Source organism: Myodes glareolus, chromosome 1, assembly GCF_982192425.1.
Source record: "Myodes glareolus chromosome 1, mMyoGla1.1, whole genome shotgun sequence".
Lineage (NCBI taxonomy): Eukaryota > Metazoa > Chordata > Mammalia > Rodentia > Cricetidae > Myodes > Myodes glareolus.
In genome coordinates, this window is record NC_142026.1 from 119,610,900 (window position 1) to 119,626,157 (window position 15,258).

General features: G+C 37.3%; 1 protein-coding gene across 1 annotated transcript; it reads right to left on the minus strand.

The window, feature by feature from the left end:
• Positions 1 to 3,125: 3,125 nt before the first annotated feature.
• Nmbr (neuromedin B receptor) lies at positions 3,126 to 14,083 on the minus strand. The gene is made up of 3 exons (XM_048425370.3): positions 13,138 to 14,083; positions 7,896 to 8,244; positions 3,126 to 4,932 (listed from the first exon to the last, which is right to left on the minus strand). Exons 1-3 carry the CDS (start codon positions 13,593 to 13,595, stop codon positions 4,531 to 4,533), a joined length of 1,209 nt encoding a protein of 402 aa, XP_048281327.1. The 5' UTR covers positions 13,596 to 14,083; the 3' UTR covers positions 3,126 to 4,530.
• Positions 14,084 to 15,258: the final 1,175 nt, after the last annotated feature.

A 15,258-nucleotide genomic window follows, 5' to 3' on the forward strand; every position in this document is an offset into this window, starting at 1 on the left:
GAACCAAACTAGTCCCTCTGAATGTGGCTGACAGTTGTATGGCTGGGGCAGACTGCAGGGCCACTGGCAGTGGCACCAGGACTTATCCTTACTGCTTGTATTGACTTTGTGGAACCCATTCTCTTTAGATAGATACTTTGCTCAGTCTAGATACAGTAGGGAGGGCCTCAGACCTTCCCCAAAGCAATGTGCCTTATCCTCTCTGAGGAGTGGATGGCTGGGGAGGTGGAGGGAATGGGAGGAGAAGAGGGAGTGAGAAATGGGTTTGATATGTAAAATGAAAGAAAGATAGTTTCTTTTCTTTTAAAAAAATAAAAATAAATTAATAAAAGCTGGGTGATAGGAAAGCACACTATGATAAGAAAAAAACCACTTACATTTGCCTAAATTGTCCAAAAAATAGCATGATCCCAAAAACGAGATTTTTATCATACATAATTTATTTTATTCAGTATAATCACTGTAGATTGTCTTTAACCCTGGGAAATATGGACCTGTAGTTGCTGCCATTGCTGAGCATTGAGACAGAGGGTAATATTACCAATTCAGAAAAATCTCAAATTTTAATAAATATTTTCCACATAAGGTATATCAACTTTATACACTTGTAGAGCAGAAAAACTGTAGAGCTAAAAAGAGAGTATATATGTCTAACCATCACAAATCAGAGACCATCAACAAGTAGATATACACTAAACAAACAAAATTCAACAAGTGAAAGAATTTCAACTCTACTTTTGATATGAATATAATCTCATAATTCAAGTGTGGCTATAGGCATGCAATAAAAAATATTGTTTTGTTTGGCAACCATTTGATAAAGATAACATCTGTTATCACCTTCATCATAATAAATACAGTTTAATTATACATTATAAAATATATACTAATGTAGTAACTCTCCATGTCTAAGCCAAAAAAAAGAGAACTTTTGAAGGGATGGAAAAATGGTTCTATAAGTTAATAGATACTCATCTATAAGAGTCAAGCTTGTAGTCATGTTATTTAGATTTTCTAGAGGTATAGAGATATTTTTCAGTTAGATAGATACTCTTCAAATCTATCAGAGACCTTCACAATATGGCATTTTAAATGTTTTAATAACTTAGGACTTTTCATGACAGTGAGACACATCTTCTCCTGGAAGCACATGCTACTTCAAGAGGAAGATGGGCGTTGAAGAGGGTTCTTATGGATTTGATTAGTCATTTGGGCAAGAAACTGCTCCTGCCTGAACTGCTGAACTGGTCATACAGGACCCAGAAAGAAATGACTGCTGAACTTGCCTAAAGGTGAGATGATCCTTTGGGGTTCCTGCTTCATGAAAGAGTGCAGAACACAAAAGAAAACTACAGACAAACTGCCAATATACGCGGAACTGTCTTTGAAATTTCCGGCTTCATGGGAAGGACTGCTGGATACTATGGGTCAGTAGACTGAACATGGATGCCCCAGTGGTACAGAAAAACTTTGGGTGACTGTCCAGGCAGAGAAATGTCTCTGTCAATTTCAGAGTTTTAGAATTTGCTTACAATGTACTTTCTGTTTACTTAGGTAATACTATATCCTTCTACAGTATTTGATGGATTTGAAGAATTTATAGTTATAGTTTTCTTTAGTTATGATAAAAGATAAAGTAGATATAAATATTGTAACTGTAATTCTTGTGTGATACTTGTTTTGTTATATATAATTTTACAATGTTAAAGTTAAAACCTTTCTTTTTACTTAAATAGAAAAGGGGAGGTGATGGAGTCCCCTCTGTGTGCTGTGATTACCATTAATGAATAAAGAAACTGCTTTGGACCTACAACAGGGCAGAACTTAGGAAGGCAGGGAAAACTAAGCTGAATGCTCAGAGAAACAAGGGCAGAGCCAGAGAGAAGCCATGGAGCTGCTGGAGACAGACGCTGGGAAGTTTACCCAGTAAGCCACAGCCGCGTGGCAATATGCAGATTAATAGAAATGGGTTAATTTAATATGTAAGAGTGAGCCAATAAGAAGCTAGAGCTAATGGGGCAAGCAGTGATTTAATTAATACAGTTTCTGTGTGATTATTTTGGGGCTAAGTGGCTGGGAACCAACAAGCAGCCTCCTTACTACACATAAAATAAATACTAATGTAGTAACTCCTCATGTCTAAGCGAAAAGAGAGAGAGAGAGAGAGAGAGAGAGAGAGAGAGAGAGAGAGAGAGAAAACTTTTGAAGGGATGGAAAAATGGCTCAGTTGTTAAAATCTCTTGCTTCTCTTACAGAAGACCTTGATTCCCAGCATTCATATTTGCCTCACAACCATATATAACTGCAGTTCCTGGGAATTCAGTGCCTTCTTATATCCACAGGCACCAAGCACACATACAGTGCACATATGTGCATGAAGACAAAAACCTCATACACATAAAATAAAAATAAAACAGCTTAAAGTTTAAATACAGGCAAACTATAATAATCCATTTAGATCTATGCCATTGTTAATATACTTTCTAGTAAAAGGAAGCTAGAGATTTGCATTGCCATCAGTATGACATTGTCATCTGTGCAGGAAAACATTGTAATAAAATGTTTAGGGAAAACTTGTTCAAATTGTTTAATAAATCAATGTTTTTCATCCTTATAAAATATCTGATTATTATATCTCAATTGTATTCTCTTCAATTCTAATTTATGAAGAATTGATAGTTTATGTATGCACATTTTCTGTTAGGTTTAAGGTCATATAATTAAATTAAAGGTATATGCATCTGTTTTATAATATTTCATCTATTTCTATGTATATGAAACTAAAAGAATAATATCAGACAATTTTCTTATGTGTCTATTATCTTCTTAATATTCTTAAGAAGAAATATTCTACATTGACCAAGGATTCTTAATTCTTAGGATATGACTGTACAAATTGCAGTGAATGGGCCTGAAACGATTTTTGAGATGCTCAAAATTAATGTAAACTTTGTGTGCACTGTGTGACTCCATGGTGAATAGATCTGAAACTTGCCTCAAGGTTGAGATCAGTAGTATAAAATCACAACTGAATGTCAGTGGAGAAGTGGAGCACACACTTTATGATGTGGTATCTGGTTTTATATTCCAAGTTGTCCACATGACAGGACTATTTTCCCCCTAAGTCACTAAATATAGTTGAGCCTCAATTTCACAACCTATAAAATAAAGAAAACAAGACCTACTTTACATATAATCTTTTCATGAAGTTAATGAAGGCTAAAGACCAGATTTCTGGCAATGTATTGAGATTCTCACTGGATTTATGAATTGTGTCATCTTTTGAGTAAAGATATCCCACAATTTGAGCATCTTTATAACCTAGAAAATTGGATCCTTCTTTTATTCATTTAAGAATTTATATGGAAGAAAAAATTAAAATTACATCTAAAGCTCTGGTAATACGTCAGAAAACAACAAACATTTGATGAGTGTTCATTATCATCCTCATTATCATGTGCATAGGAAATCTGCTTTCATTTATTGTTCAATTGCTGTGTCCAAATGATTTTTTTCATTTCTTCAGTAGTGTGGGTTAGGAATATTTAAAGGGAAGCTTAATGTGCCAGCAAAGTCACCTTGATGTATTTAGAATTCAATTTGGCATGAAGAAACTAAAGAATTAGACATTTGGTGTAGGTTGATGAAAGAAATAGCTTTTGGGGTTTCACAAAACAATGTTCATAATCTGTTGAAAACGATCAAGATGTTTATTCAGAGAGAACTGTGATATCATGCAGAGAAAAGTGCCTGAGATCCCATACACTTGTCAGCTGGCAGATGCAAGAGCAAATGAGAATTCACCAAAATTATACAAATTGTATTACCTACACAGAAGCAGCCAAATTGTTAAGAATTTAACTATTTACAAAAATGGTCATGCAATAGTCTGAGTATAGGTATTGGAATTTGGAGCATAGGATACCAGCTATTTTACGTATACACATTCATATATCAACTTGCAATTCATAATAAAAGTGTTATCATACTTTCCAAAACTTTATCTAGAACTCAGAAACATCTCTAAAAATTATAATTATATGAAGAATTATAAATATTAATGGATTATGATAAAACTCCACTTGAGGGGGTTCAAATTAATATATATATACATATATATACTAGTTGTAAATAAAATTTACTCATCAGAATGATGTAATTTATATTATCAATAATAGGTGATTGAATATTATCTACCACCAAATTACTGACTCAGTATGGAAATATTCCCTATAATTTAAAATAAAAAGAATTTGAATATGGCACAGTTGCTTAGTGCAATGCCTTAAATCCCAGGAAATTTGTAAATTAATGTTAGCAAAAGATATATGTGAGTTATGTGTGCATAATATAGATGTACATGGTGTAATGTAAAATTCTATTCGGAGAAAACTGTTTGTCTTGTACTTGAGTCAGTCACGAATCAGCTAGGGAACAGTATGCGTGTGGAAATTATTTAGTTCCGTTTTGCACAATAATAATAGCAAAGTCTGTAAGGGATTTTCCAAGAGTGGGTTGAATGGCCTCCAATCACAGTGCTATCTCCTGCTTTGCGCTGTGTCCATTTAGCAGGACAGAACTGGTCACCATGTTCTTTGTGTTGCTCTTGAGAGAAGTCATTCTCACGGCAGAAGAGCTGAGAAGGTAGCTGGTTGACCTCTCCGGGTAGGACTTCCTCCTGCAGCAGAGCTGGCTGTTGAAGTGCTTCCTGAAGCTTTCGCTGAGCAGGTAAAGAGCAAAGGGGTTGACACAGGAATTGCTGAAACTCAGAACCCGGGCCACTAAAGTGACTATCATGTGACCCAGAGAAGGGTCGATTTCCTTGTAGTTGAAAGACCTGTACAAGTAAAGGACGTGGTTGGGAAACCAGCAGAAAACAAAGCAGGCCACGAAAACGAGCACGATCTTAGCCAGGCGTTTCCGGGTCTCCATCTGGGAACAGAAGCAGAGATGCCCATTGGACAAATGGAAAGAGAGGCCGCCACAGCCCAAACTCACCACCCTGAAGCAAGGAACCTTATCAGTGCTTTCGGTGAAACCCAAACCCACACATTGTTTCTTTCCCTCATCAAGTGATTGCTCTAACCACTGGACCAAGACTATTTTGTTTACCACATTATTTTCTTTGAAAAATATTTAGCAATTCTACAAGGTCAGATGATAAATTATGCATGGCAATCTTCATATAAAAGTAGTAATATTAATGAACTCCTTAAGGTATTATCCTTTTACTTAGAGTAGGGCCATGTTAGTAAAAATGTAAAATATTTTATTTATATTAAATATACTAAATTGTTTAAACATATAACACACACAAGTGCATATATTTTCCAAGTATCAGGGTATTTTAAACAAGAAAAAAAATGACTTATTAAAACAGAATTTGACTATTTTTCTTATAGGTCTCACTATTTCTTCTCTCTCTCTCTCTCTCTCTCACACACACACACACACACACACACACACACATCAGATAACTCAGATAATAATCAAAATTTTCTGGAACTGGAGAGGTGGCTTAGTGGATAAATCCTTATAATTTTAAACCTAATGAACTGAATTCAATACTCGGGGCCCATATGGTAGAAAAGGAGAAATAACTCCAGGAAGCGGTCCTCAAATTTTCATCCACTCACCATGGGCTGAATGTATAAGTATGCACACACATATAAACAGATAGAGGATGGATAAATAATAGACACATAGATGGATGAATATAGATGACAGACATATAAACAGATAGATGATATAGATAGATAAATAGGTAGATAGATAGATAGACAGACAGATAAAATGATTTTTAAACTTATGATGTAACTATCAACCCAACTAATTTTATTAAACTGGATTATATTTTAGGTTTCTTTTTCATAAAATTTATGCTATGCTTACTATTTTTTAAAAAAAAAACTTCAGGTTTGTAATAAATAGAATTCAAAGTCAGACATTTAATATTTTAACTTAAGAATTCTTCTATAAAATATAGAGTATAAAATTTAGACCTTATTTCCCAATTTGCTTAACTATTTAAGGATAACAGTGTGAATAGGGACACAGTTCATCAGAAGACACTGAAAACAGTCTTTACATTTTGTGAGACAAAGACTTTGGTCAGCAGCTAGAATATTTAAGAAAAATAAAGGAATTTCTAAAAGCTGAAGCATACATGGCTGACACTGAGAAATGGAAGGCTGATGTAGGAGTATCTTCTGCCTATGGATTACTTTCATTGGTTAAATAAAGAGACTGCCTTGGCCTAGTTGATAGGGTGAACTCAGGTAGGTGGGGAAGACAGAACAGAATGCTAGGAGGAAGAAGGCCGTGTGACAGATGCCATGTCTCTCCTCTCTGAGATGGACGCTGGTTAGACTCATGCTGGTAAGACACAGTCCAGTGGCAATACACATTAATAGAAATGGGTTAATTAAGATGTGAGAGTTAGCCAATATGAGACTAGAAATAATTGGCCAGGCAGTGTTTAAATGAATATAGTTTCCCTGGAGTTATTTCGGGTAAAGCTAGCCAGGCAACCAGGAGCCAGGTGGGACAAAAAGTAGCCCACCACTCCTTTTACTGCAGAAGGCAGTGGTCCTACTGCTGCATCTTGGTGCCCTAAGTTAGACAATGCAACCATTTTAGGAAGTATGAATATGGAGTTTAGAATCCTCATGGTGTCCCCCCTAGTTAACACAGCATGGGTGTGAAACTTCCCTGCCTTTCTGAAACTGGAGACTCAAGTTCTAGAAAGTTGGGCTTTGAGATGATATGTTGGAAAATGTCAAGAATCAGGTAACCAATCATGGTTTATAAATCTCCAAGGGGAGATTTACAAAAATAAGGCAGAACTAGCAGCATTTAAAAAAAAGAAAGCTGTGGGTATTTGAAGAATTCAACTTAAAGGAAATCAAAAATCAAAACTCAAACATCCAAATGTGATACAACTTAGATTACAGAACTAGTTAGATTGTGTGTGTGTGTGTGTGTATGTGTGTGTGTGTGTGTGTGTGTAGTTATATAAAGAAAAGGACACAATGAACCTGTTGCATAGATTTTTTTTTGCCTCCATGGTTCCAGATACTTAAATAATGAATGATTCGTTTGTTTGAAACATTTGTTCAATATCTGAATCTCTAAAATGAATGTCGACTCTTCACATTGATAATTAATGAACGTTGCTCTTCCCCATGGAAACCTCTGCCAGCTCCTGCTGCTGATTGGTGACTCAAGGCTCCATTCTCTCAGTCCATCAACATCTACCACCAATTCCAGTTATCTCAGATTAAGTTTGTCTTCAAATTAGCAACAAGCAGCCATTGCCTCCCTGTAGCATGTTCTGGCCCATTCCCATGTGCATGTGAATATGTGTGTGTATACGCACTTGTGTGTAGAAACCAGAAGCTGACTGTGTATTCCACTATCACACTCTACTTTGTTTTGGGGGGCTGGTTCTCTCGTTGAACCCTTTGTACAGATAGTAGACTAACTGGCCAGGGAATTTCCTGTCTTCACATTTCCTCTTCTTGCTGTTAGTAATGGCACATGCTGGACATTTTTACATGGCTTCAGGGGACTGAACTCAGTTCTCACACTACTAAGCAGGTTCTTTATCAACATAACTGTCACCAAGCACAGGGACATTAGTTTCTACTGATAACATTCCAATTCTTGTCAGAGGCTCAGATATCTGATAAATGGGATCCAGGTAACTTCCATTTATATGCGACAAAAACACATACAAGAAACTCTCCAAGAATTCTTCAGGTAAAGGAAGTGAAAGCCCATAGGCTGTCTTTATATTTCACAGGATTAACAACCCATAAAATAACACACACATACACACACACACACACACACACACACATACACACACACACACAGATCCTGACCCAACTTACCTGCTTTTTGGTATGTTCATTGTATTCTCCTGGAAGATTGTGTGCACTTTTAATTAAAGTCTTTGCAATATGATAATAATAAATACTTATAATAACAAGTGGTATGAGGAAATAGACAAGAAAAATGAGCACTGAGTGAATCTTTGGATGCAGCTCATCTGTTTGCGGGTAAGGTATGCATGCTGTGAAACTGCTGTTATCCAAGCTACCAATTCGTGCTATTTCCGAAAATACAGCTTCTGGGACAGCCAACAACACAGAGACCACCCAGATGCCCACAGCCTTCACACTGGTCCACAGCACCACGCCAGAAGTCTGCATGTCCATGGGGTTCACAATAGCTCTGTACCTAGGACAAGAGACTCAAGTTACTCTCTAGGAAAAAACTCTCTAGCAGGGAGGGAAAGAAGAAAGAAATGGAGAATAAAAGAAAGAAAAGAAAAAGAAGGGAAGGAGAAAGAGAAGGAGGGAAGAGGGGAATAAATTTCTCTGAAAGTAGAGGTACCAATACTTTGTTTTATCCTAGCTGCTTTCTAATGTATGGAAGATACAAACTCCCTGGCAACTCAGTGTCTCCAATTCATTCCAGGCCTTCTTGGCACAGAGCACAAGCAGAGAGAGGAAAATATTTTAAAGTAGAATCTCCTAAGCAGTAATGATTGACTCTTTCACAATGATGCTTTCTTCAATCAATGCACAGTACATGTATCATTTCTCAATGAATTTGATAAGCTATTCTATTTTTACATAAATGTGTTCATTTTCAAACTGTCATTATAATGGCTAGCTAAGGGAAATAACTGAGTTACAAAGGAATGCAGTTAAATTCTACCTTGATGCTTGTCTCATAACTTCAGAGTTTGAGACTTTCCACATTTTTCCTTAACGTTTTCCCAATCAATAAACCTCAGATACGAGTCCAGAGTGGGATTTTTCTCCACAGTACAATTGAAAGAACTGAACATTGAAGACTATTCTGTTTTTATAGGCCTATTTTGTTTTGTTAGACAATATAGAAGTCTATTCTCGCACCTTTTGTATCTTAGTGGCAATGTGTAGTCATGACAGGTAGGAAAGGACTCATATTTGAAGACAGCCTGCTCAGCCCAAGCAGCCCACCCTGATGGCTATCATAAAGAACCAAACTGCTTTCTGACCAGCTGCTAGCATCTATTCTCCAAGGCAACCTGGCAGTTTGTTCTTACCAACGCTTTTCTTTCTACCCAGAGGTAGTGGTTTCACTGTGCCTTCACTTACTGAACATAAACACTATCTTCTTCTGGGTCCTTCTGGAGTTGTTTTTGCAATGACCCTACTCTAAAGACCTCATCACCTCCTAAAGGTTCTAGTACCTGCTACCATTCTTTTGTGGGAAAAGATTTCAGTTTATGGATTTTAGGATGACACAAACCTTCAGATTATAATATGCCCTTCAGATCTAGAAACTTAAAGGGTAATAAAATATATGAACTGTTCATTGTGGTAAGATTACTAGCAGTAGGCCAAAATTCATTTAAGAAAATAAATCTAGCTGGAGAGTAGGGTGAAGATGAGGATGACTTTTTCAGCAAGGATAATTCTTGTCACCTTCTGCAAGAAATATATCTCAGGAAATCTATAAATAATGCACAACTGAATGAAAAGGCAATAGTATGAATTCTATAAACAAGGAAATACACTATAAAAACAACAGGTTACAAAAGCTGTCAGAACTGTAACATATCTTACAACTGTAAGTGAGTGTTCGTTTCTTTGCTTTGTTTTGTTTGTTTGTTTTTTGTGGGGAAGGAGGGAGTACTTTACATCATGCATGTAAAGTAAGCATTATGCCACTGAGCTATAGATACAACTCTGAAAAATATTAATGCTGCAAGTATATCTTTGGAAAAATATAAAGTGATAAAGTCCTCTAATGCATATTAAAGTGGGCATGTTTTATCATGCTTTCTTCAAATATTTACATAAAACATGAGAAAGATGTCCCTCAGCATAAAACCTATTTAATTAAACTCAGCAGCATGGCAGATATGTGTAAAATGTTACATTTTCCCTTACAAATAGTCTCAGAGAGATATTCCTAACTGAAAAGTAAATTAAAGAATAACCAATCAATAGACAGCCATAGAGAAATATAATCATCATCCATATATTAAACTTTAGTGAACGATTTCTTCATCAATTTGAATCTCATTTATGATATCTGTATGTAGTATAAACTTAATGTAATTATAAAGTTGAGTTTAATCATAATATAAAATAAAAATAGATCTCTTTTTCTTCTTGCAAAAGTCATCAGAACATCTCAAAAAAATCTTTGTTTCTTTGAGCATTTCTCGTTAAGCTACTGTCTTTTATGTTATTGGACATTATTGTGCAGCAAGAATGCCATAGATTAACAAAAGAAAGGCTATTGCTCACTGCTGCTTCACGAGAACATGGTAAAATGTCCAGAGCACAAAGTGTGTTCTCAGTAAATGGTTATTGGTCTTAGTATTAAGGACATCATTAATGAAAATCAATCGTGGTAAGTGGAACTGTTAAATAGAGGGTTGGTACAGGAACTGTACAGTGGAGACTGTCTAGTAATGTTCAGTGTGCATCAAACTTCAGATTCACCTAGAAAAGAGGGGTAGGAAAAGAAGGATAAATTAAGTTTGTACAAAGACTGAGTGACAGAGTCCCTAGGACTTGCATTGAGAGATTTTGCCTTTACTTTACTAATATTTTTCAAGTCTGCACATAGATTATGCTTAGAAACAATTAGCAGTGGGCATCATTGCCTCAGGCTTCCTGCAAGCTTTCCAGGGCAGTGGGTTCACATGCACAGTGGATTTCTGGGAACAACAGGAGTTCAGTATTTCGAGGATCAGTTGCCTTCTCTGAAGGTAATAGTCTTGATTTTATATTAGGTAAACACTACCTTAGGAGCATAAGTTTTGTGGTATGTTGTCATCCTTCTCCAGGTAAAATCTGTGTTTAAAAAGGCTGCAATGAGGACCCAGATGCCGTAAAATCCAGGCTGGCACATTCCCATCTTACTTACCATGTGTGTCACAAGTAAACAAATAATACATAGCTATAACTGAATTGTGAAAACAGTATTGATTTTCAAGAATAACACAGCACATTTTAAGTCAATGATGCTACTTCTAATGAGAAGGGAAATGGAGTGATCTAGCAGTGATTGAAATCAATTGAGCAAAAGACATAATATACTACAGTCACATATAGTATAGCATGCTTTATTTAATACAAATGTAACAAATTCGGTTACAGAAATAGCAGCTCATTCTGTAACTATGGCTCTGTAAAAAAAATCACAGCTGGTTTCTTACTATAAAAGGCAACTTTTTATTTGGATGATGACTAGAAAGTTCTCAAAAAAATTAATTACCTATTGTGAAAGTATGGATCATCCTATTTTTTTTCTTTCATTTTCCCTTCACTTGTTTTCCTCCCTTTTGATGCTTGTCATGTTATTGACATTTTTTATTTAAGGTTTGTTGATTTTTCCAAATTGAAAACAGCCAGGGTATTCAATGGTCCAAAAGAGGCAATGCACCAGTCTTTGTGAGCATCATTATATCATTATAATGTGAGCATCATTTTGTCTATATAATTGCTGTGGTATGTATATGATTCCTCTAGAATGTCCTAAAAGCAGGAGAGTCTTCAGTCTTCTGCCTCTGACCAGGGCAAACCTACTTGTTTCCATGACAATAGATTGGAAAACTTGTGTGGGAAATATACTCAAGTATTGCTATTAATGCCATACTTTAAAAATGAATGCTTTGTGTCAGGTTCACCTATTGTGATGGCTAATTATTGTGTTTTGTTCTAATTAAGTTTGTTAACTTAACAGTCTGATTAAAATAGGTCACCCAAAGAAGAGCAACCAAGCACAAATGTCAATTTTAGCATTGAAGTTCAAATAAAACTTTTGAAAAGATAATAGAACTGGTGCCAAAAAGACAAAATGAGGGTCATAAATTATTTAAAATTTTAATCACTTTTCCAGTAGCAATTTGAAATAATATACAATATAAACTGAGTATCTACTTGACAACAGCATCAAAAAGACTCTCCACTGAATATTTTCTTACGTCCAACATATATTAGTTCTTTTATTCCAAATTAGTATAAAAAAGTATATCTAAGCCCCAGAATCTCAGATCCTGAATCATTAATAATTCAATATGCAAATTAATAAGGATAGCAAATAGCATTCTTATAGCCAAGTTAATTTGTTTAGCTAAATAACTTCAGTCTGTCCTTCATTCTCAAGAGACCGCAGCTCCTATTTACAAACATTGCCCCCAGACAACCATTTAGACATTCCCGCCTACATAAAAGACCTGAAAGTCTGATGCAGACAGCCCAGGAGAACAGTCCTAGCCTCCATTCCCACCTACATCAAGTAAGCCTGGATTTTCCTCCCAGGAATCACAGCAGGACTTACGTTCTCTGAGCTTCAACATCCACACATGGAAAATGACAAAGTTGACCAACTGCTCTGCCAAGTAGAACAATGAGTGTTTGCACTGCTAGATTTGATAATGAAGGCTGTGCCCCTAGCATTGTTTGAAGACAATAAAATTTAGCATTATCGGGGGAGGGGAATCCCTTGATTTCAACAAGAACTAGAAGAATTTAAGGTTTTCAAACAGGAAGATATGAGAGCCTATTTTTAAAGAACACTTATAATTCTAATTGTTTTCAGTTAGACAAATAATATTTACTTCACATTGTAAATGGTACACAAACTAAACGGAGCAGTTTCCACAAGTTGAACTTAGTGTTCTGACATGAGAGAATATCACCCTACTGAATCAGGAAAGAGCTTGCTCAAGTTTAGACACACAGAGAAATAAATTTAGAAAAAAAAATCCAGAAGACAACTGAACTTTAACTCGTTTTTGCTATAGATCTTCTATGAAGTGCGTAGTAAGGTTTCCAAAGTGTATGGGAGAATGTAGGCACTAGCGTGTGCGAGTTTAAAGTTAGCGAAATTTTAACTAGTAATTAAATAGTTTGTATATATTTTTAAACTTCACTTCTCATTTCTTTTTTAACTCGAGTTACTAAGCTTTATTACATATATACGCTTTCCTTTCCCCATCTCCAACCCCAACCTATCTTAACATTTATTGCTTGGATGGCACATCCCAATTCCCAATCATCCTGGGCCCCTATCCCTGCCCATCAATGTTCTAGTTTATCCTTTTGCTCCCTATATTCTTACCTGTCAGCACTGAGGGCGGTGAGTGTGAACACAGAAACCCCCACCGAGGTGAGTTGGATGGCGGGGATGAGTTTGCAGCCCAGCTTGCCGAACACCCACTCATCAAAAAAGTAGCGGGAGGCGTCCACTGGAACGCAGGTCAGCAGCAGCAGCAGGTCTCCAGCCGCCAGGTTAGAAATGAAGATGTTGGGGACGCTCCTCATGGCGCTGTTTGTGAGGAATATCTTCACCAGCATGATGTTGCCCAGCAAACCCACCGTAATGATGATTAGGTAGAGGGACGGGATCACACAGCGGATCACCAACTCCGCGGTGGTCCCGTCTGAGCCCGGCAGGAAATCTTTTTCCCACACCTCGGGAACCAGCTCGCTCTCATTCGCCTCCGTGGGCAAAGAGAGGTTGGAAAGAGAGCTGGGCGGCATGATCTCTTTTTCCAAGGAACCCGCAGGAGTTTTCATGCACTCGAGTGTCTCGAAAAGTGCAACAAGCACGAAGTGGGTTCAACTGATTTGCTTCTAATCCTAGCAAGTTTGTGACTCCTGGGACTGAGCCACCGCGCTGGCCCTCAGAGAAGTCTGCGCGCTGCGCTCCGGAGCTTCTACCTAGGAGAGATTCCCTTAACTACTGCAGGTTTGCGATTTAAACTCAAACAAAAAGCAAGGCAGTTGAGGCTTTATTCCTCGTCTTTACGACTTAGTTCCCGCTATTATTAACAAGCGGGAGAACAGAGGTCAGTCCCAGTGGGACCAAGAACCCTACCTGCCCCACTGGTCCACCCCAGGACCGGAAGTCACCCAGGAGCTGTCCAGCCGGCGGCAACTGAAACGCGGGCACTAACGCGGGCCTTTTGTGCTCACCCCACAGCTTTGCTCTTCTCTCTGCTGTTCCTGTTGTACTGCTGTGTGGAACTGAAGGGGAGTTGGGCTTTTTGGTTTTTGGTTTTTTTGTTTTCATTCTGCGTCCCCATATACATCCATCCTCAACCGACGCCGAGCCCACGCAGGAAGTTTGTGAGCCTCTGAGGATCCAAAATCTGAGCTGGCAAGTCCCTAGTGCTGAAATACTGAATTTAGCAAGCCAGCCAGGGACAATTAAGTCAACGAGAGAACTGTTCTCCATTCTATTCTATCATCCTCTGACCACCCCTCACCCCAAATCAGGAAACTCCCACAGCTGGTGTATTTTTAACTTATATTTTATTGGGATATGGCGTGCATAAAATGCATATCTATAGGTGCATGCTTTACTATCAGAACAAGCAACCTGGTAGAAAGCACCACTATGCCTGCCTTCACATTAGTTGATTCTCTCTTGAGGATCGCAGTAACAGAACTTTACAGAATACAATCATTTAACTTCTTCCCTCATTATATCTGGGGGAGCTATTCAAGCTCTGTGAGGAGCACGTGTGTTGTGGTTGCCTTTTATAAACATACAGCTGTTACCTATCCATTCTCATGTTCACTAACATTTGGAAGTTTCACAACTATAGCCAGGTATTTGTTTGTTTGCTCGCTCGCTTGCTTGCTTCTTTGGTTTGGCTTTTTGAGACAGGGTTTCTCTGTGAAACAGTCTTGACTGTCCTGGAACTCACTTTTTTAGACCAGAATGGCCTCGAACTCACAGAGATCTGCCTACCTCTGTCTCAGGAGTGCTGGGATTGAAGGTGTGTGCCACCACTGCCTGGCTAACTTTAACTGATTTAAATAAAGTTTCTATACATATTTTGCACATGTAGTGTAAGACAAGTAGCCTGAATTCATCCCCGGAAGCCACATATGGTGTGGAAGGAGAGAAGCAACTGAAATGTGCAGTCTCTCATACCTCATGTTCTGGTGCACACACTTGGATAAATTCCAGGCTTGAATTTTCAGGTCTCAGAGCTTATGTTCACATGTGGTAAAATTTAGAGTTTTTTTGATGTGGATTACCAATTTGTTGTTTCTTCTTATATTAGTGTGATATTAATACTATATGTGTCTCTGCATATATGTGCATATATATGTGCATCCATATATATATATTGCTAATGTATATATGTATATATATATTGCTCATAAATGTAGACAATTAAAATCTGATATATTCATTTTCTGAAGCATGATGTTCTATTGGTGCGGG

Excerpts from the sequence above, each read along its gene's own strand:
- Nmbr (XM_048425370.3), bottom strand. The coding sequence starts at position 13,595 with ATGAAAACTCCTGCGGGTTCCTTGGAAAAAGAGATCATGCCGCCCAGC. Across the intron at positions 8,245-13,137 it reads ACCGCCCTCAGTGCTGACAG|GTACAGAGCTATTGTGAACC; the intron begins GTAAGAATATAG and ends CTCTTGTCCTAG. Across the intron at positions 4,933-7,895 it reads ATGAACATACCAAAAAGCAG|ATGGAGACCCGGAAACGCCT; the intron begins GTAAGTTGGGTC and ends TTCTGTTCCCAG.